At 41.9% G+C, this 21,317-nt stretch overlaps 1 protein-coding gene across 4 annotated transcripts in view; it reads right to left on the bottom strand.

The window, feature by feature from the left end:
• Window positions 1-4,581: 4,581 nt before the first annotated feature.
• Window positions 4,582-21,317, bottom strand: part of gsk3ba (glycogen synthase kinase 3 beta, genome duplicate a) — a 42,218-nt gene continuing 25,482 nt past the window's right edge. Inside the window, exons 4-11 of one of the 4 annotated variants that reach the window (XM_051959422.1) lie at window positions 16,722-16,832; window positions 14,934-15,064; window positions 13,699-13,805; window positions 13,400-13,497; window positions 13,183-13,290; window positions 9,133-9,319; window positions 8,318-8,441; window positions 4,582-7,795 (exon numbers count right to left, since the gene is read on the bottom strand). In XM_051959422.1, the coding sequence (XP_051815382.1) occupies window positions 8,338-8,441; window positions 9,133-9,319; window positions 13,183-13,290; window positions 13,400-13,497; window positions 13,699-13,805; window positions 14,934-15,064; window positions 16,722-16,832 (846 nt within the window). In that variant the 3' untranslated portion in view covers window positions 4,582-7,795; window positions 8,318-8,337. The remainder of the gene's footprint in view (window positions 7,796-8,317; window positions 8,442-9,132; window positions 9,320-13,182; window positions 13,291-13,399; window positions 13,498-13,698; window positions 13,806-14,933; window positions 15,065-16,721; window positions 16,833-21,317) is intronic. The other 3 variants (XM_051959420.1, XM_051959423.1, XM_051959421.1) reach the window with 3 other exon arrangements.

The raw sequence follows: 21,317 nt of genomic DNA, 5'->3' as shown, positions 1-21,317 counted from the left end.
GTGACATCCATTTGTAATCTGTAGGGTTTAATGTGGAGTTGTCCCACCCTTGCAGCTATAACACATTTGTGATGAAGCACATTTGTGAGGTCAGACAGTGATGCTGGACCTGAAAGCCTGACTCTACGTCTCCGCTCTGATTCATCCCAAAGGTGTTCTATCGGGTTGAGGTCGGGACTCTGTGCAGGCCAGGCAAGTTCCTCCGTTCCAAACTTATTCATCCATGTCTTTATTGGCCTTGCGTTTTGCACTGGTGTGCGGTTATGTTGGAACAGGACGGGGCCGTCCCCAAACTGTTCCCACAAAGTTGGAAGCATGAAGTTGTCCAAAATGTCTTGGTATGCTGAAACATTAAAAGTTCCTTTCACTGGAACTAAGAGGCTAACCCCAACCCCTGAAAACAACCCCACACCATAATCCCCCTCCACCGATCTTTACACTGTTGCACAATGCAGTCAGATACACACGTGGACAAAATTGTTGGTACCCCTCAGTTAAAGAAGGAAAAACCCACAATTCTCACTGAAATCACTTGAAACTCACAAAAGTAACAATAAATAAAAATTTATTGAAAATTAAATAATCAAAAACAGCCATTACTTTTGAATTGTTGATTAACATAATTATTTAAAAAAACAAACTAATGAAACAGGCCTGGACAAAAATGATGGTACCTCTATAAAAGATTGAAAACTATTTGACCAGAGTGACATGATTAACTCAGGTGTGTCATTTAATTGACATCACAGGTGTTTCCAAACTCATAATCAGTCAGTCTGCCTATTTAAAGGGAGACAAGTAGTCACCCTGCTGTTTGGTGAAAAGGTGTGTACCACACTGAACATGGACAACAGAAAGCGAAGGAGAGAACTGTCCCAGGACATCCGAAAAAAAATGATAGACAAACATCTTAAAGGTAAAGGCTATAAGACCATCTCTAAACAGCTTGAAGTTCCTGTGACAACAGTGGCTCATATTATTCAGAAGTTCAAGACCCACGGGACAGTAGCCAACCTCCCTGGACGTGGCCGCAAGAGGAAAATTGATGAGAAATTGAAGAGACGGATCGTTGGAATTGTATCCAAAGAGCCCAGAGCAACCTCCAAAGAAATTAAAGGTGAACTCCAAGGCCAAGGTACATCAGTGTCAGATCGCACCATTCGTCGTTGTTTGAGCCAAAGTGGACTTCATGGGAGACGACCAAGGAGGACACCACTGCTGAAAAAAACTCATAAAAAAGCGAGACTGGAATTTGCAAAAATGCATGTTGACAAGCCACAAAGCTTCTGGGAGAATGTCCTTTGGACAGATGAGACCAAACTGGAGCTTTTTGGTAAGGCACATCAACTCTATGTTCATAGACTCAAAAACCAAGCATACGAAGAAAAGAACACTGTCCCTACGGTGAAACATGGAGGAGGCTCAGTAATGTTTTGGGGCTGCTTTGCTGCATCTGGCACAGGGTGTCTTGAAAGTGTGCAAGGTACGATGAAATCTGAAGACTATCAAGGCATTCTGGAGAGAAATGTGCTGCCTAGTGTCAGAAAGCTTGGTCTCAGTCGCAGGTCATGGGTCTTCCAACAGGACAACGATCCAAAACACACAGCCAAAAGCACCCAAGAATGGCTGAGAGAAAAGCGTTGGACTATTCTAAAGTGGCCTTCTATGAGCCCAGATCTGAATCCCATTGAACATATGTGGAAGGAGCTGAAACATGCCATTTGGAGAAGACACCCATCAAACCTGAGACAACTGGAGCTGTTTGCTCATGAGGAGTGGGCCAAAATACCTGTTGACAGCTGCAGAACGCTCATTGACAAATACAGAAATCGTTTAATTGCAGTGATTGCCTCAAAAGGTTGTGCAACAAAATATTAAGTTATGGGTACCATCATTTTTGTCCAGCCCTATTTCATTAGTTTGTTTTTTTAAATAATTATGTTAATCAACAATTCAAAAGTGATGGCTGATTTTGATTATTTAATTTTCAATAAATTTTTATTTATTGTTACTTTTGTGAGTTTCAAGTGATTTCAGTGAGAATTGTGGGTTTTTCCTTCTTTAACTGAGGGGTACCAACAATTTTGTCCACGTGTGTAAGTACCATTCTCCTGGCAACTGCCAAACCCAGACTGATTCAATGGATTGCCAGACAGGAAACTTTAATTCATCACTCCAGAGAGCATGTCTCAACTGCTCTAAAATGCTTTACACCACAGCATCTGAGGCTTTACATTGCCCTTGGTGATGAGGCTTGGATGCAGCTGCTTCCATGAAGCTCTCTGCACACTGTTCTTGAGCTAATCTGAAGGCCTCATGAAGTTTGGAGGACTGTAGCTATTGATTTGATTTCTGTGCACTTCAGCATCCCCTGACCCCTCTCTGTGATTTTACGTGGCCTACGACTCTGTAGCTGAGTTGCTGTTGTTCCCAGTTGCTCCTACTTTGTTATAATACTACTAACAGTAGAATGTTTAGGATCAAGGAAATTTCACAAATAGTACCGCACTTGAATTCACTGAGCTGCTGAGAGCAGCCCATTTTTTCACAAATGTTTGTAGAAGCAGTCTGCATGCCGAGATGCTTGATTTTATACACCTGTAACCAGGGAAGTGATTGGAACACCTGAATTCAATTATTTGGAGGAGTCTATCAATGAGTCTGCAAAATTTCAGGACTCTAGTGTAATGGAAATTTTATTATTTGAAGCCTTATTATTCAAAACTGCTTTGATATTTTAAGATACATGAATTTGTTGACTGCCTGACATATATAAATAAGGAAGTAAGATTCCTAAGCCTCTCGCTACATGACAAGTACAGCTGAACCTTTGATACTGTTGAACTCTCTGTGACCTAGCCAAGATGCTCTGTCTGTGTTTGTTCCTCAAGACACCCCAAATGGTAAATGTCACCCTCCACTGAACCCATCTCTTGGTATCACTTAACGCTTACCCTTCCCCAATTTATGCTTACACTTCTGGTTTTCTGACGGTTGATAAACCACAAGAAGTTTCCCACCTAAGGGGGGTGAATAGGGTGACTGTCTGTACATTCTGAGATTTGCAATGTTTTAGGAAAAAACAACATCTGTGACCTTCAGATAGGGAACTCTCCATAGGTGTGTATGTGACGCTGAAGGTATAAGAATGGTTGTTTCCCCTCTTGAAGGCGCAATTGCCATTGCTCTGGGTTGAATGCCATCTGTGTTCATGATGCTTTAAATAAAAAAGACAAAGACACTTCGAGACTCATCAGATTTTATTTTTACATCGATCGATCAAGGCTGAACTTAGAATAGATAGAGATTTTTTTCCACAACACTAGTTACAATATTTCCCAAGTTATGGCACCTGATCCACAGATTAAAGCAACGAAAACGATACAAAAATCAACACGACCCCTCTGCTCCTTAAAAATGTTTTTACTTAAAAGCTAATGTTACCTATGATCCCAGATTTTACACACACAACTCAATCAATGCTCACCACAAAATCTGTCAAATTAAAGATGGTCAGGCATGTGGCATTCCGGGACTTGAGGCAAAAGAACCCAGTTGTTTAATAATGAAGACACAAAACTGAATGTTCCCTTTTTGTAATGGTCTTACGCATAAAGTGCACAACATTCAGAACACATGAAAATTGCTCATCTCAATGAGTCAAATCCTGCTGGAATAGTAATCCATCATTTGTTCTTTGCACACTACCTGCAAATCACAGAAGCCACAAGTAGGATAGCAATAAGTTTAACAACATTTGTTAGTAGTTTTGCTTACAGTATATACATTTATCTGTAAAACACACACAAGAAAATCTCTACCTGTAAATAAAACTGGCATGAAGGTGTTCTTGAGACTGAACTGTATGATGTCCATCTTACCTTCATGATTTATTCGCTGCTTAATCCTCATTAGGGTCACAGGGGGCTGGAGTCTATCTCAAGGGACACACCCTGGACAGATCACCAGCCTATCACAGGATGGCACACAGAGACAACCAAGCACGCTCACATTCACACCTGCTGACAATTTAGAAACATCCATTAACCTCAGCATGTTTTTGGGCTGTGGGAGGAAGCCGCAGCACCCGGACGCACAGGGAGAACATGCAAACTCCATGCAGAAAGATCCAAGGCCCAGGCCACTAAATGGGAATCTTCAAGCTGCAAAGCGACGGTGCTAATCACTGAGTGTGCAGAGCTGTGTGATGACGTGTCTTAGGTAATTAACAGCATAATAAGACAAACACTGCCCCACTGTGGTCACAACTGCACACAGGATAACAGTAAATCCAGGCCTGATTGTTGTCAGAGCAAACATGTGAGCTAATATCTATTAAACCTTTTAGATGTTATCTAAATGCTAATATATGGGTCAAAATAGTCTGTAAAAAGAGGCTTAAAGTAACTTTTATTAAAGTTTAAGAAGCTGACGAGGTGCAGTGATGTCTAAGGGACGAATGTGACCAATGGAACAAAAACGTGAAGTAATTTGCTGCTGCTGCTGCACTAATTTTCTTGAAATGTAAACATGAGTCCAACATGAGACAACTGACACTAAAAGAATGACCAAACAGACACGTTTCTTGATCATTTCAAGGCTATCCTACTCTTTATTTAATGCAAATTACAGTACCAGGGAACTATTCCTCGGAGCACGCAGAGGGAATATTTACAGAGGCGCACATTTAGCATACCTTCACAGAACAAAAGAAAAAAAAGAGAACAAAAAAAAAAAAAAACGAACAAACAAATGAAACAAAAATTTCAGTCACAAACAGAGGCATTCAAGTAGTAGTAGTACTGTTATACAGGATGTTTTTGTTGGATTTTCTTTGATTTTTCTTTTCTTTAACCCCAGTTAAACCCAGTTAGCATGTTCAATTCGTACATATGCTAGTATAATGTGTGATACTAGTATATATACTCGCTTTTTTCTCTTTTTTTTTGGTAACCATTGTGGTGTCTTTATTGAACTGGAGTCAGGGGTCGGGGTGAAGTGGTCAGACCTTCTGGTGGAGGGTAGCAACACGTCTATGAATGCAAAATTACAGCAAGCAGGAGATGGGAGTAAAAGGCTACATGACTCGACCCCTTAGGTGCTACTGAATCCACCCCCGAATATGCAAACCAGGAGGAGAGACAAGCAAGAGGACAGAGAAACAACAAAATATCCAGAGAGCGAGAAGAAAGAGAGTTATTGCCTCTGAGGATGACTCATCACAACTACATCATGGTTTGGCTTTGGTAACAGAACCAACACTGTGAGTAATACAGAAACTGTACTGTACTGTATATATACAGTATATGAGGCCTTTTTATTTTATTTTTTTCTTCTTTGTAAAACCCCCTGCTGCCGTCCACAACACCCCACCCACCCACTTCATACCCCGGAGTCCGTGCGAGGAGCCACGGTATACGTGTGTGTGTCCGAGATAAAACATCTATTAAAATAAACACTCGTCTACTGTATCTTCAGTTAAGGAAAAATATCCTTACAATTAACGTCTGTATATTACATTAAGTGTGCAATGAAAAGGGGGGAGAAGGATGTGCAAGTGGAAGAAGGGACTGAAGTGGAAGAGTGTGTGTGTGTGTGTGTGTGTTGCAGGATAGCAGGACATTCAACAGCACCAAAGGGAGAGTCACAATATCGGGTGAGGAGTAGGCGGGAGGGAGGTGATGGTGGCGGGGCCGGGTGAGGGTGGAAACAAGGCGAAGGTGTATGAAAGCAAAGGCACTCCAAACTATAGTTACACTATACATGACTAGTTCTTGTTACAATAATACAGCTGTCATCTACTGTACTGTACAGGTAAGATTGAACATATGGCTGGATAAAACTGATCATCATCTACAATACCCATAAACACATCAGTTTTGCCCTGATTCTGCTTTTTTTTTTTTTTTTTAAATCTTTTTCTTTTCTTTCCCCACCCTTTGTCATCTTTGTTTTTGCTCATAAACAGTACATGGGTCTGCATATATACATACCTTGAACACAACATGGAAAAAAAAAAAAATCAACATAAAAACATAAAAAACAACATACAAGTCATACAAGTCATAATTTTGGTGAGGAGCATTTATACTGTATATACAAATTCAGTTTTTTTTTCTTTTCTTTTTCTTGTTTTCTTTAAATGTAGTGAGTATTCTCCGTAAATAAGACGATTTCGACGGACTGTACCGGGTGGGGTCTATGTGCTGTAGGGGGGGAGGAGAGACGACGCTAAGAGGCTAACACTTCAGTCAGTGGTCACAACACATGAGGCAGTCAGCGGTGCGCCACAGACCACCGGCGGGACTTCTCGAAAGCGTCGAGGAAAGAAAAAAGCGTGAAAACGAATCATTTTGAATTCTTCACAGAGACAGAAAGAGAGAGAGAGAGAGAGAGAGAGGGAGGTTTCAGAGGGGAGAGCAGAGTTTGTCTAGACGCTGCTACAGACAGAGTCGGTACAAAGACGGGGAATAGAGCGATGCCCTAAATCCATCTACAGCCTTGATACAGACAACACAGGAGAACGGGGAAGTGGCTGCTGGAATCTAACCACACTCCAGCGAATAAAACGAACAGAAAAAAACCTCAACAAAACAAAAAAATAAAACACCACCTCATCTAAATCTATTGTCTTTAGGCAGCAGCAAATATTGCCGCTGCTCTGCCAGATATGAGCTCACCATAAATGATTTCTGAACCATTGTAGTTAATATACATATATCTATATATACTTTTTATACATAAGGAAAAGTAATATATAAACTGTGTATGTATGCGTGTTTGTTTTTGTATTGTATGTATATATTATACAAGCACACAGGACCAGATACATGTCACATCCATTCCACATGGCAACCAAACATCTGCCCAGGAGTTAAAAAAAAAAAAGAAAGAAAATTATAATAAAAGTTGAATAAAACAACTCGCTAACCATTTAAAAACAACCCCAGGCAAAGGAACAAAAAGAAACTGTCCGAACATTAACTGCTTCTTTCCACGTACATCAGGATCATCATGCATCCATGTGTGTGGGGATGTGTGCGTGTCTGTTCGTGAGTGTGTATGTGTGTATACGCGTGCGTGAGCCTCATGCCTTGTCTGCGGAAGTGGAGGTGGGAGGGCGTGGCGGCCCCCAGGTGATCCTACCATACTCAGGCCATGCACTACAGAAGGAACCAAAGGGGAGAGGAGGGAGGAGGGGGGGACACATGGGGAGGAGGAAGGATGAGGATGCAGAAAAATGGAACGATGTCGGGGCTGGGGAGGGGGGAGGACAGATAAGGAGGGAGGCCAAGGTGAACAGCTTAGGACTTTTCTACAGATTGTCCTCTTACAAACATTAGCAGGCTAGCATTGTGTATACATGTACAGTGTACTTTTATCAAGAGTACAGTCGACAACACCTCTGGCCCTGCGCTTCGCTTTCCCCGTTAAAAGGGCACGGAGAGATGTCTTTGACGGAGGATGGAGAAGAGTTCAAACAGCTGTATGAGGAGGCCAGTTGAGGAGGAGGAGGGGAGAAAAGGGTAGGCTTGGTTTTGTGGTCGTGGCGTGGGGTCGTTGGTTAGCTGTTGAACCCGGACTGCTTCAGCATCGCTCCGCTGCTGTCGGGGACGAGAGCAGGGCGGAGCAGAGCTGAGCAGAGCTCACCCCCTGGCCAGGGCAATGGAGAGGCTGTGGGCTGGGGCTGAGACCGGGGCAGGGCGGGCGGTCTGTCTGTGGGCTCAGGAGGTGGAGTTGGAGGCGGAGGCGGCGGCGGTGGTGGTGCTGGGACCTCGCTCTGTGCTGCTGCCATCTATGAACGGCAAGAGGAGACGGTCATTTAGTGAAACAGTTAGAGATACATAGATGTAGAATTAGAAGAAGGCAGACAGAGACGCAGTGAGAGCAAAAACCAAAAGTCACTGTGTTTGTGAGTAAATCACCTTCACAGCACCTCAAACTGGACTGAAAAACATTGTGAATTAAAGGGCCGAAATAATGCTTTCTCCCTTTTTTAAACTAGTGCTATGAGTCACACTTATGAGGCCCTTAGCTCCCAAATGGAGGTGTTTAGTGACCAACGCTTACAGTGATTGCAGCAGAAATGTGCAAAACTGACACCGAGTAACAACTTAAAATGCAGCGCTTAGTGCTTCTCACTGTGACATTAACACACTGCAACTTTTAAAAACCACCTCAATTTAAAGCTACATAAAAAATAATCTGGCCTTTAGGGAATGAAATGTGTTTTTTTTTTCATGTTTGCAGTAACACAAGCCACAAGCAGCACTTCAAAGTGACAAATATAGAACGAGCAGCCACAGAAAACAAGGACCTGATGGAGGAAGCGTGCCTCTAACCTGTGGTGGCAGAGGCGTTGGTTGGGGTGGAGGCGGCAGCCTGGCTGCGGGCGTGAGCAGGGATGAGTATGGAGGCCAAAGAGGGATTACTAGATAGCTCTGAAAGACAAAGAACATAATATGTTATGTCATGTTGTTCCAGAGCTACCTGCAACTCCTGGATAACAGACATGGACGTCTGACATGAATACATTTGAAAGAGATGATAGAGGCTCAGCATATAATTGAGGGACTTTTGAAGTCCATGGGATATATCTTGCATACGTTTATATTAAAGGTAAAAAGCGAATGTTTTTATGTTCATTGTGATTAGGTCTTTACAAATTCCATAGTTATTTATTATGGAAACAATCTAGATACTATATAAATGTTACTGAAGAACACATGAGCTAAAATCACATAATTTTAGAGCATTTTTATGTTACATCTGTTTTTAGATATAATATTAGTTTCTTTATCTGTTAGAAAAGTAACACAGGTGTGTAATTAACATTATATTTTTAGAGGTGTGACCCTTCAGACTAAAATATAATGACACAAAATAAAAGTGATGCTTTTCTGAATGATTGCAGCCTGCTGTGCATCGAACGTAAGTCAGGACAAGTCCATGTAAATAAAATAAAAATGAATATATTTCACATCATTAGCACTCAGACTGCACATCCCCAGGCCTTTAGATTTTATTTTTTAAAAATTGTTATAAATTATCTTTGCAGTTGAAAATGACACTCTAAGGTTTGCATTTTCCTTTGAGTGCATGTTAATGTTTCTGTTTGTCGTGTGCGCATACCCTGGGTGGTGAAGTTGAAGAGCGAGGGCTTCTCTCTCCCGTTGGGCAGCTTGACGTTGGGGTCGCGCAGCTCGTCGAAGAAGGAGTGTGCGCAGGCCTCTAGAGGGGTGAGGCGGGCCGTCGGTGTGTACTCCAGCAGGCGGGAGCACAAGGCGATGGCCTCTGGCGGCGTGCGTGGCCGAAACACCTGAATACCAATCAGAGACAGAGTCAAGAGGGATCTTGTTTAGTCTCTTCCACTGCGCTGTCAAACAAAAGGAGATATTTCTGTTTCATTAACACACACACAAACAAACAAACAAACAAAGAGCACATGTTGTATAAAGGGTTAGCGGATGATGGATGAAAGCTAATGCAGTCGTTTCAATGTATTTTTTATGAAAGGTTACAAATGAATCAATGAATGCATTTGATTGCAGTTGTAAACTAAATGCAGTGGCAGAGAGGAACCACAGCACGGCGCCTCTGAGGTGAACAGGAGGACCTGCTGCTGCCTGCTGATTGGAGGGCTCTGTTTTCCAATGAAAGAGCTAAGTGTGAGGCTGCTGAGGGGAGAATGTCCGTTTACGTTTTACCGCCTGTTTTGTGGCAGATAGAACTGACAACAAGCATTCAGATGAGAGCACAAAGCGGAGAAATAACGTGGCAGGATGACATTTCAGGCTGACATCTGAAGCTGATAACAGCGCAGTGATTGAGCGAGCGGCATTTCTGGTCAGTCAGGACGTTGTGGTTCCAAACACTGTGCTGGAACTGAGAAGTGTCTTTTCAAAGTGTTCCTGATCCCATTTCTGCTTTCAGCTTTACTCGGAAATATTAAAGCATTCCATCCAACTTGTTAGTTTTAATAATTAAACATGTTTGACTCCAAACTGTGATGAATAAACAGAGAACCACCTTTTCGGCCCGATGAATTTGCATTTTTTGTGGTTTTTGGTTTGGACAACAATAGACAGACTGTCAGTTTGACAGGTGCTACCTTTGAATTCCTGAGGATCTCCAAGAAGCCATGTGACAAGACTACAAAGCAGCCATACTGCATGACTAAACAGGCCTCATACAACCTGGTGTCAAGCTAAAAATGACTTCACATGCAATAAAAAAGAACAGTAAAGGGTAGGGGTGGGAATCATAGGGTACCTCACGATAGGATACAGCGATACTACGATTATTGATATATTGAAAGACAGTCACATAAAGATGCATCCCGATATCCAACTGAAAAATGCAAAATATCTGTAAAAAGGTTAAGGTTATTTATTTACTGCAACTTGGTGTCACTTTCACTGGATTTGACACAAATTTGGATGAACCGCTTAACAAAAAATATCTAGTCTTGCCGTAGGCCTCTTTTCCAAACACACTGACTGCAACTTACGAGTCATGTTCACATGTGCCATCACATTTCTTTATATCGTAATTTCCAGACTATAAGCCGCTACTTTTTCCCCCACACACTTTGAACTCTGTGGCTCATAGAACGACGCCGCTAATTTAGAGATTTTTACGGGCTAACGAGCTTCATGTCTCCAACACATTTAGCCTCGTCACATCAGACCAAAGAAACTGTTCGAATTAAATCAAACACGCACACACTAAATTCTTCAAATCAGTCATTTTGCGCTTCATGCACACACCCTCATCATGGAAAACACACGAAGAAATGCATATGATGCAGCTTTTAAGTTAAAGGCAATCGATCTGGCTGTCGAAGAACGAAACAGAGCCGCTGCATGTTAGCTTGGCATCAATGAATCGACGGTGGGACGTTGGAGACGGCAGCGTGAAGAACTGACTCCGTGTTTCTGCTGTGTTACAGGCACTGTTCAGAAAAAAGCATTTATTTAATTAAAAGTAAATAAAAAACATCTGTGTAAATATCTCATGTTACCACGTGGACACCTGTGGCTTATAGATATTAAGTGTGACCTATATATGTGCAATTTTTTTCTTTCTAAATTCAGTGGGCGTGGCTTATATTCAGGTGTGCTCAATAGTGCGAACATTACAGTAAAAGGCAAATTTTTAGAAAAGGTGGTTTAGTGCATAACCAACTAGTGTATGCAAGCCTAAACACATTTTATGTTTGTTTTTGTGTATCTCTGGACAGATTTTATGGCCTGTCACCTGTATTATGAACCTGGAACATTTCACATTTCACCAACTTCTTTTACGTAAACCGAAGAACATCTCAGTGTCATTTTAAATAAATCAACCTGGGAACATTTTAGCGCTTTGCAGCCGCTAGTATAGCGTTTTTCAAAACCCTTCATTTTCGACGGGCAGAGGTCCTCGCAAATTAACCCAGCGATGCACGCTGTAACGCTGGCGGCCCTCAGGGACGAGACATGAAGCTTTGAAACGTTAGCCGCAGTGGCCACTTTGTCAGCAAGGAGTTCAGGATGGTGGTGTTGCAGGTGGGTTTGCATGCTCATGGTCTTGCCTATGTACTTTACTTTTACGAGGCAGTTCTTGCATATGGCATAGTCTTTGTTGAGCTTGCTTGTTCGCGCAGTGTTGCGAAAGCCGAAATGGGTCCACGTTTTGCACTAAAATGTGGATTGGGTGTCTCTTATGGTAGCGTTGCTGTTCACAATTATACCTGTACAAACTCCTCTTTGGTCAATTCTTTTCCTCTTAAGTCTCCCTCAATGTGATTAACGGCACCGTGTGGAGTCATTAATTCTACAATTTCATTTATCAGACGTTTTTATCCAAAAAGACGTACATCTGAGAGTGGATACAACGCAAGCAAGGATCTAGTCAGGAGAACACAACCTGGATACGTGCAATACAACAAGTTCAAGAGTCACCATTGGACCGTGGTGACTACAGGCAGTAGACATAATAGGATTTGTTTTTATTTTTGTTTTTTGCGGCCCAATGTTCTATGCAGAACAGGCGGACCTAAGTGCTAAGTAAGTGCAAGTGCAAAGGTGTTCAGTTAAGAGCTGTTTTTTTAGTCTTTTCTTAAAGACAGCGAGAGACTCTGTAAATCGAATAGTTTGGTAACTCATTCCACCATCGGGGAACTACAGAAGAGAAGACTCCAGCTATCGACAAGCCCCGTTGTAGTGGTTGGATCAACTGCTTTTTGTTGGCCAAGCGTCTGTATGACAGAGGTCAGGTAGGAGGGAGCTGTTTTCATTGCCTGTTTTGAATGCAAGTGTTAGAGTTTCGAATTTTATGCAGGCAACAACTGGAAGACAGTTAAGCGATCTGAACAGTGGGGTGACATGAGCTGTTTATGGCTCGTTGGAAACTAGACATGCTGCTGCGCTCTGGATCATCTGCAGAGGTTTGACCGTGCATGTGGGGAGGCCTGCCAGTAAGGAGTTACAGTAGTCGATCCGTGACACGGACGGACCAGGAGTTGTGCTGCATGTTCAGACAGGGATCGACACAACCGAGCAACAGAGGCACACAAGCCTTGAAGGTTAGTTGGTCATCGATCATGACACCCAAGTTTCTGGCACACTTTGTGGGTTTGAGTTGGGTTGATTCAAGCTGGATGTTGATTTCTTGTTGAACAGACAGACTAGCTGAAATGACAAGGAGCTCAGTCTTGGAGAGAGTAAGTTGAAGGTGGCGTTTTTTCATCCGTGCCGAGATATCTGCAAGGCATGATGAGATCCAGGCAGAGACTGTGTGGTCGTCTAGGGGGAACGACAGGAGTAGTGATGCTGTGGATATTGCAGCTGGTAGGGTTTTGAGTGCTTGTTATATTAATTAAAGTATCAATATTTGGTGCCAGCGTATCAATACTTATATCGCACGGGGAAGGATGATGACATATCTCTGCATAGATATTTTGTCCCACCCAGAAGAAGCAACAGATTTGGATTTTCTAACCTGGAAACTCAGTATTTTTCTCTACAGAGTCTAAAAGCTCAGATTAAGTGTGGTGTGTGGAGCTGTCTGGTTCCTACGTTGCTCTGTTAGATGGAGATGATGAGGCTGGATGGCTGTGGAGAAGCAAGCAGGCACAAAACAACAATGGCAAAATGCTGTAGCGGTGAATCTTAAAGAGTAGTAAAAGGGCTCCTGTACCTGTTGACTCACCTTAGTCCAAGGATGTGCCTTAATCTGGGGAAATTTGAACTCGGTGTAGTTGGGGTTCATCTCACGGATCTGCTCTCGGGTCGGGGTGCCGAGAACCTGGAAAGTCAAAATCATGAAGTTCAGCGACATTATGAGCTTGAATTCACTCATGAAAAAGAAATAAATCTGGTAAAACTGTGGCCTACACAATGTGGGTCACATTTACCTTGATAATTTCAACCAACTGATCCACTCCACTGTCACCAGGGAAGATTGGTTGTCCTAGCAACAGCTCTGCCAGTACGCAGCCGGCTGACCACACATCTAGAGGAAAAGTCAGGTCACCAAAAGAAAAAGAAGTCCCATTTAGACACAGAGGAGCAGGAACGACCACAGACATGACCAGCAAGTGACACAGAAAATCTCAGCCCAAATACATGTTTATCTATAGATTATAACATCATATATGTGCTGAAATAACGCTTATTAAGTAGCTTAAGGGTTGAACAGCTGGAGTCAGCCTACCTATGCTGGAAGTGTAGTCAGTGGCACCAAAGATGAGCTCAGGGGCTCGATAGTAGCGAGAGCAGATGTAGGACACATTAGGCTCTCCACGGACCAGCTGCTTAGCACTGCACATAAAATCAAAGCATATAATCATCATTGACACAATCTCCACACTCCAACAGAATGGAAATATCAACCCAAAGTTACACTCTGTGATCAGGATTTAAGAGCAGACTGAAATATTAAAGTACTGCCTACTTATCCTAAAGTATAGCATGTGACATCCATCCATCCATTCTCTATACACCGTTTTATCCCCACTAGGGTCGCGGAGGGTGCTGGAGCCTACATTGTCATTATTATTATTACTATTATTATTATTATTGCTAATAATAATAATAATAATAACTAGAGTCTATCCCAGCTGACTCGGGTGAAGGCAGGGGACACCCTGGACAGGTCGCCAGTCTGTCACAGGGCTACATATACAGACAAACAGTCACTCTCACATTCACACCTACAGACAATTTAGAGTAATCAATTAACCTCAGCATATTTTTGGACTGTGGGAGGAAGCCGGAGTACCCGGAGAAAACCCACGCATGCACAGGGAGAACATGCAAACTCCATGCAGAAAGATCCCAGGCCCAAGCCGGGATTTGAACCGGGGATCTTCTTGCTGCAAGGCGAAAGTGCTAACCACTAGGCCACTGTGCAGCCCTTGCATGTAACAGTACCAGATTTATTGCTACATTGCAGAGAAACTTCACACTGCTGCTACATTCAGCTTCAAAAATTAACTCAATTCAGTTCTCTCTAAGTTTAACCCATACATGTTTTATAGGTCTGCAGCAACATTAACACTTTATAAAGTCTGTATGTATCAGCTGAAGTACAAAAGGCTTTAAATGAGTCGTGTGACATTTGGAGAAACGGGCTTATTCACCATAGTGAGAGCTGATACTCAAAAGATTGATACCAGTTACTATCTGTGAAGCCACATGAAGCTAGAACAGTGGATACAGCTAGTCTTGTTTGTTTAATTAATCAAAAATTAAGCATAATATGTAACATATGGCTGCTAAGCTAACTGGCTGCTGGGGCCTGCTGCTAGTTTTCTGCTCAGACACGACAGCGGTTTGAATCTGAACATCAAAATCTGGGAAATGAAGCAAATAAGCATATTTTGCTGAATGTCAAAGCATTCCTCTAGATCCCAGAAGACAGCAGAACACTATAAAACTGTATCTCACCTGCCAAAGTCGCAGAGCTTGAGCACGGCTGTCTCTGGGTCCAGCAGCAGATTCTGGGGTTTGATGTCCCGATGGCAGATACCAAACGAATGGATGTAGGCCAGGCTCCTGAACAGCTGGTACATGTACAACTACGCATGGAAACACACACACACAAAGGTTAGAGCCGTTACAGAAAGCTCAGTTTTCATCTCAGAGTTAAGTCTAGAAACAACCACTTAAGAATCTATTTCAGTCCGGTCAAGTGCATGACGTTTTATCAGCAGATGTTCAGACGACAGTGAGCCTTGTAAAGATAAAATAAAACATGTCTCTGTAGCTGCACAGCCCTGTTCTCTCATCAGATCCTATCAGAACACAGTGAATTTTGTGGATGCTACATAGGTTCTGGGTGGTTTATGTTCATTTATGTGTTTTTTTAAACTTCAAGACTTCAAAATAATCCTTAATTTATTCTCTAAAACTTGCAGTCTTGATCTCTGACGTCATATTTGTGCTCTTCTAACCCCTAATTTCCTGCTCATGAATATTCATGCTTAGGTAACAGTGAGTGTTTCTTCTGTCTTGTGAGACTAATAAAGTGTGGGTGTTTTATTATCACTTCACTGATAGGTTCAGACTGAAGGTGTGCAATGAGCTTTTTGCCAAATTATTCTCACATTTGTGTCACACATCTGTCAGAGCCAGAAAAATGCTTTAGAAGTCTTATCTGGGCACACAGCAACAAACAAGCACAACAGGAACACTTTATAATAATAATAACTGAAAAAGTGTAATGCAGGCAGAGATGCATGATATACAGTTCTGTTTCTGCATGCTGTATTGTGCTCTATGATTTTCTTATGCACAAATTATTCTTTTTAACAAAGAAGCAAAAGTTAATGAAATTCAATTAGGGAAAAAAACCAGGAAAGAAAAAGCACATCTAGAAAATTTCCCTTGGGTCAAGGAGAAACTTTTGGTCATAAAATCATATTTATTGTTGCCTATATCTAGTCTGTAGAAAAAGGACATTTGGCCTTGTTAGCAAGCTGATAACAGATCTTAGAGGGACGTTTGTGGATTTTAGAATGTAGGATGAAGCATAATATGAAAAGCGTGGTTCATTTATGGACAATTTGGGGTCGAGATGAAAAAAAAAGAATGATCATACGCTACAAAAATACACCAGAGGCTTGTGTCCTGCACAGAGTTTAGGGGGATAAATTCACTGAAACTGTCCCAAGTACAATTTTTAATGCATTCACAGAAAGAAGACTATTTTTTTTAGTACCTGCAATTATTTATTTAGTTATTGTTGCAATTTTAATGTTTAATGTCTTGGCCAGGCTTCCCTTGAAAAAGAGGTGACTGTGTCTCAACGGGAACGACCTGGTTAAATAAAAGCTACATTTAAAAAGAAAACAAAAAATAAATATTTTGTACTATGGATATGAAATGTATTGATGGGTTTAAAATTTAATTTTGTAGAAAACAAACAAAGAAAATGCTGTCAGTGACAAAACACCATCATGGCACTCTACTGGGATATAAGACACTGTATAGGAGTTTGGTTAAATATGGTCTATTCCCAGTCTTAATTAAAGCTAGATAATTAAATGAAGGGCAGTATTTCTTGCCGTGACTATTCCGGACACACACACACACACACACACACACACACACACACACACACACACACACACACACACACACACACACACACACACACACACACACACACACACACACACACACACACACACACACACACACACACACACACACACACACACACACGTTACATACCTTGACATAGACCATGGGCAGAGTCTGTTTGGCTCGGCTGTAGTGTCTGGCCACTCTGTAGACCGTCTCAGGAACGTAGTCCAGAACCAAATTCAAATACACTTCATCTTTCTGTTGGAGAGAGACAAGAAGAAAAAAAAGCTCAAACATGAGAACACACAAACACATCAGAACTGTCATATAAAGTGAGACAAAAAAATCCAACAAAACTGACAGAATGAAATCTCATTCATGCCCTCTACTTCACGTCAGCTGCCTGTTGATGTCAAATTACTACTTTCTGTCTGCAGCTTCTCAGCTGTGATGCATCTTTTCCAGATAAAAGAAGCTGTCTCCGAGTTGATGGTTTTTTTTCCAGCCTAACTGGGGATCCATTGTGTCTCCCCCGAGGGAAGGAAGCAAACAACCATGCGTCACAACGGTCTGCGCTCAAACAGTGGCCGCAGACAGTGATATCATTTCCTGGCTTCCTGGTTGGACGAGGCCGGTGTCGGAGGGCGGGGTGGTTCACGTTCTACTCTGGAGCGCTCTGACCCCGAAAGGATGCCGTATGTGAGGGTTCTCCACCCAATTATTCTAGGACTTCCTTTTTCCTTTGATTCTGGCCAGAGCTGGCCGACATGAAGCCATCACGGCTCCTTTGTGAGACCATCGTCTAATAAATCACCGCTGAGAATCTCAGACCGAAACGCAACAGTTAAGACATATTTTTAGATACAAAGCACCTTATAGAGTCACAAAGGAGATTAGTCACAAACTCATTCATGCATTCACAGCTAGTCCGCTCGTCCCTGATGCCGTGTTAGGAGGAACAGAGCTCACTGCACAGAACACTTTGCCCTGGTTAAGTGTTGGGATGAATAAATCAGCTATCAGTGAAAGACTGAATCTGTGATTAGTGGAGTCTGACAAAAGTGTCTTATATGCATATTAAAGACAAATCTGGCATAATTTTATATTTTACTTAGATTTCATCCCCAAAAAAGCTCTAAATGAACAGTTCGCACTAGCTCTCTATTCTGTGACATTCAGCAGGAAGCAAAAGAATTCCTACTGCAGACATTTCACCACAGAAATCTGGCTTCTGGGAAAAAATTCTTAGGAACTTTCTAAGAAAACCACACAACATCTGTTGATTTCACTTCCATAAGTCAAACTGGAATAAACGGTGTATTTGCAGGGGACTATTTTCATCAGGGATGAATGCACATTTAGTGCGTATTTATGGCATCAGAATGGTGATGTGGGACCTGCCCAAAATAAACTACACCGGCCATGTTTGTGGTAATGAGAGAACATGTCACCCAGTGCAACAATGTGGCTCACTCATGTGTTTTAAATAGTTGTTGGAAAGCAACTGAAGCATACGGAGGAGAGGGATAAGCTATATCAGGCTCTGGATACACGGGGAATGCTTGATAGTGAGATCAATTCATTGTTGGGTTTACTTGCAGAAAATAAAATGCAGAAAACTGCCAGTTTTCTCTCGATTTATTTATGAGTGTTGCACTGAACTGATGACGCTTCTTTCGCTTGCTGCCAAACTGATACTTTATAAAAGCTCATCTGCAGTCGTGGCATTTCAGGTGAACTCGCATGAGTATATGTTTTATTTAGAACTTCTAATCCTGTGACAAACTGTACTTCTGAACACATCAAACATATCTCCAATCACAACCTTAAGGGTTAACTATGACCCGCTGGAAAATCTGGTCCAGTCATTCATCCCATTGTCATACTTGTAACCACAAGTGTTAATGTATGAAAAATATATCTCCCCTAACGCGTTTATGGTCTCTCCATTGTTGAGATTACAGCACTTCCTGCTACATCTAACTGTGTCACTGATTAGAACAGCTGATCAGCGTCCAACCACCAAACACAGCTGTGAGACATGAAGCCTCAGGTACTAAAGCAAGCCTTCAAAATTACACTAAATCAATTTTTCCTTGCTTTCCCCCTCTCCCCCTCCTATCTGGTGTGGAACTGACTTTCCGTATCCTTTTGACTCCTCTCCCCCATCTGTTAGCAGCGTTGCCAGTCTGCTCGACATGCAGCTTAAGCACTGGCTCCCTGCAGGTCTGCAAAGCACAATCAGTGAGCCGGGCCCTGTGAAAAAGCTCCCAGACAGACTGCACGGTACACTTCTGTCAGCTCAATGTCCCGCTTTGCGGTGACTGCTCTCTCCCGCTCAGATAATTACACATATACGGGGGGAATGAGACAAATCTGGCGCCTTAAAGACCGGGAGGCAGATGATGATGCTGGTGACGATGAGCAGCGTTTCCCAAACAGCACGTTGGCACAGATACCTTCATTTTGCACTCTAATCTGTCACTGGCATCACTTTCACTCCTTAGCACTCTTTCTGTGTGTCTCTCTCTCCTCCTCAGCCATGAGTGTGTGCAGTAATTTCCCTCTCTCCAGCAAAACTCCCATTGATAACATTTGTGACGGCTGGAGAGGCTGTTCCGCCTCCTGCTAGCGCCACCAAAGCTATATTTAGCCTAGCAACAGCGATGACTCACTTCCTGCCTCACTACAAAGCCACTTCCTTGGCTTGTTCCCAGAAGGTTAGCGAGGCGAGGATCTGATTGGCTCCTTGTTCACTCCCCGCTAAATAATTCAGCCTCTAATTTGGTGAGAAAAACATACGCACCTGAAACAACTGGCTCCATGAACACAAACGCCACATAAACGGTGCGTAGAAGACTCGAGGGGAATGTGTGGCGTACGTTACACACAGGATGCAAGTCAGTTTCCACAAGTGAGGCTTCCATTAACATGTGTTTGTGCCTCTTGGTCTTGCACAGTCACACCTGACACATTACGCAAGTCGACACTTACAAAGCACCTCGCTCCAGTCCCGTATGATTCAAGAAATTTACACAACACTCGGCGTTAATGAGTCTGCACTGGAGAGGCTGGAGGGACACACGGTGAATGAATCCTTATTTTGACACGCACTAATGAGGACACTTGCAACATGGCACTGTGCATCTAAGAGTAAGTCTGCAAATATGTGCAGGGGACACAGCCAGATCACTGTGTTTTTGCAAGATAATGCGGCAGCTCAGCCAACCCACTGGACCTGAGTCATTACCCAGAAGCAACGCTGCTCAACCGCATTCTGTGTATTAGCATCCGAGAGTGTGTTTGGAATACATTTCTTGCATGTAGGGTTCAACGATTAAGGTTGCCTGACGGCTCCGGCAAGCGCAGAGTTACACTGGGATGTTAACGTCCGGATTAAACCGCAAGGAGGCCCAGCAGCAGAAGTGACGGGCGGGCCCATGTGACCCCTTATTTAGCTATTTTTTCTACGTTTTATATTCATATCCAGTCATCTTCAAATGCTCCTCATATTAAGTGCAACAACAGATTACTCAAAGACAACACATTTATTTAGAAATATGCAGCGTAAGAACAACAAAATCTAAAATACTTAAAAATTTAAGGCTGTATAAGAGAACCTTTACAGCCTGCATTTAAGAGAAAAAAATCTTGTAAAAGACGGTGACAATTTAGCAGCAAGGACGGCAGAAGAAATGTATTAAGAAATGGTTTAGTACTGTAACTGCAAAACTGTAAAAATCAAAATAAAAAATTTAAAAAGTAAAAAAAGTAAAAATTCTTTTTTCAGTGATTTTACTCAATATTATGTGTATGTTACTATAATTATTATCATTGTATATGTTATGACAGTTTTTATTACTATGTATGTGCAAAATATGTAAAATAACAGTATTTTTTTTTTTTTTCCAATTTTCAATCTTTATGTTTTCAATATCTGTAAAACAATATTTTTTGTAGACTTAAATACAGCAAAAAAAGAGAGATCTATTTTATGGTAATTGGGCAAAGGATGGGGATGCGACTTACATTTATTTTTCAATTTTTCTTATTTATTATTTGCCCAAAAATTTAACAATATTTCAACAATTTTACCAGTGATTAGCTGTAATCTAACAAAAGTGGGAATATCTGTAAAACAACCTTAAACAACCTTTAACTGTAAAATAAAAAAATTAAAAAACTTTTTTTACAGTGTGTTCAAATTGCTTTTTAAAATCACACCCTTGTGCACGATGATGCCAGATTTGTTTGGTTCTGTGCAAACAAGCACAGCCAGCGTTAAGGAGAAGCTGTCTTACTGGCAATATAGCAGGATTTTTGCATAAAAGAGGCAAAAATGAGACAGAAATTGTGAGACAGGACCTCAGCAGAAGTATTTTTTGCCATAATGACTGACTGAGCTTGCTGTTGAAAGGCTTTTAAAAGTGCCAATAACTGAAGAAGATGCTCAGTAGGAATCATCAGCACAGAAAACAAGCAGACGTTTTCTATCTCTGCTCCGGCGAAATTACCAAATAGGCAAAGTGGGCATCAAAATCCCCTGATTTGCTGAGCGTCATCTAGTTGCATTATGCTCTGTAACACTACTAAAGATGATAGCTGCATTTTAGAGCATCCTTATGTAAAGATGTAGTTTGCATGTTCACATTGCATATTCCCATATTAAAGAAAACTACCACATATTCACTGACACACAGGTGACTTGGTATCAGGCTGTGTAACTCCATAGAAAGACTGGTT

This window comes from Acanthochromis polyacanthus, chromosome 14 (genome assembly GCF_021347895.1).
Source record: "Acanthochromis polyacanthus isolate Apoly-LR-REF ecotype Palm Island chromosome 14, KAUST_Apoly_ChrSc, whole genome shotgun sequence".
In the NCBI taxonomy this organism is placed as follows: domain Eukaryota; kingdom Metazoa; phylum Chordata; class Actinopteri; family Pomacentridae; genus Acanthochromis; species Acanthochromis polyacanthus.
Note: the sequence above shows the minus strand (reverse complement) of the source record. Positions and strands in the feature narration are given on the sequence as shown.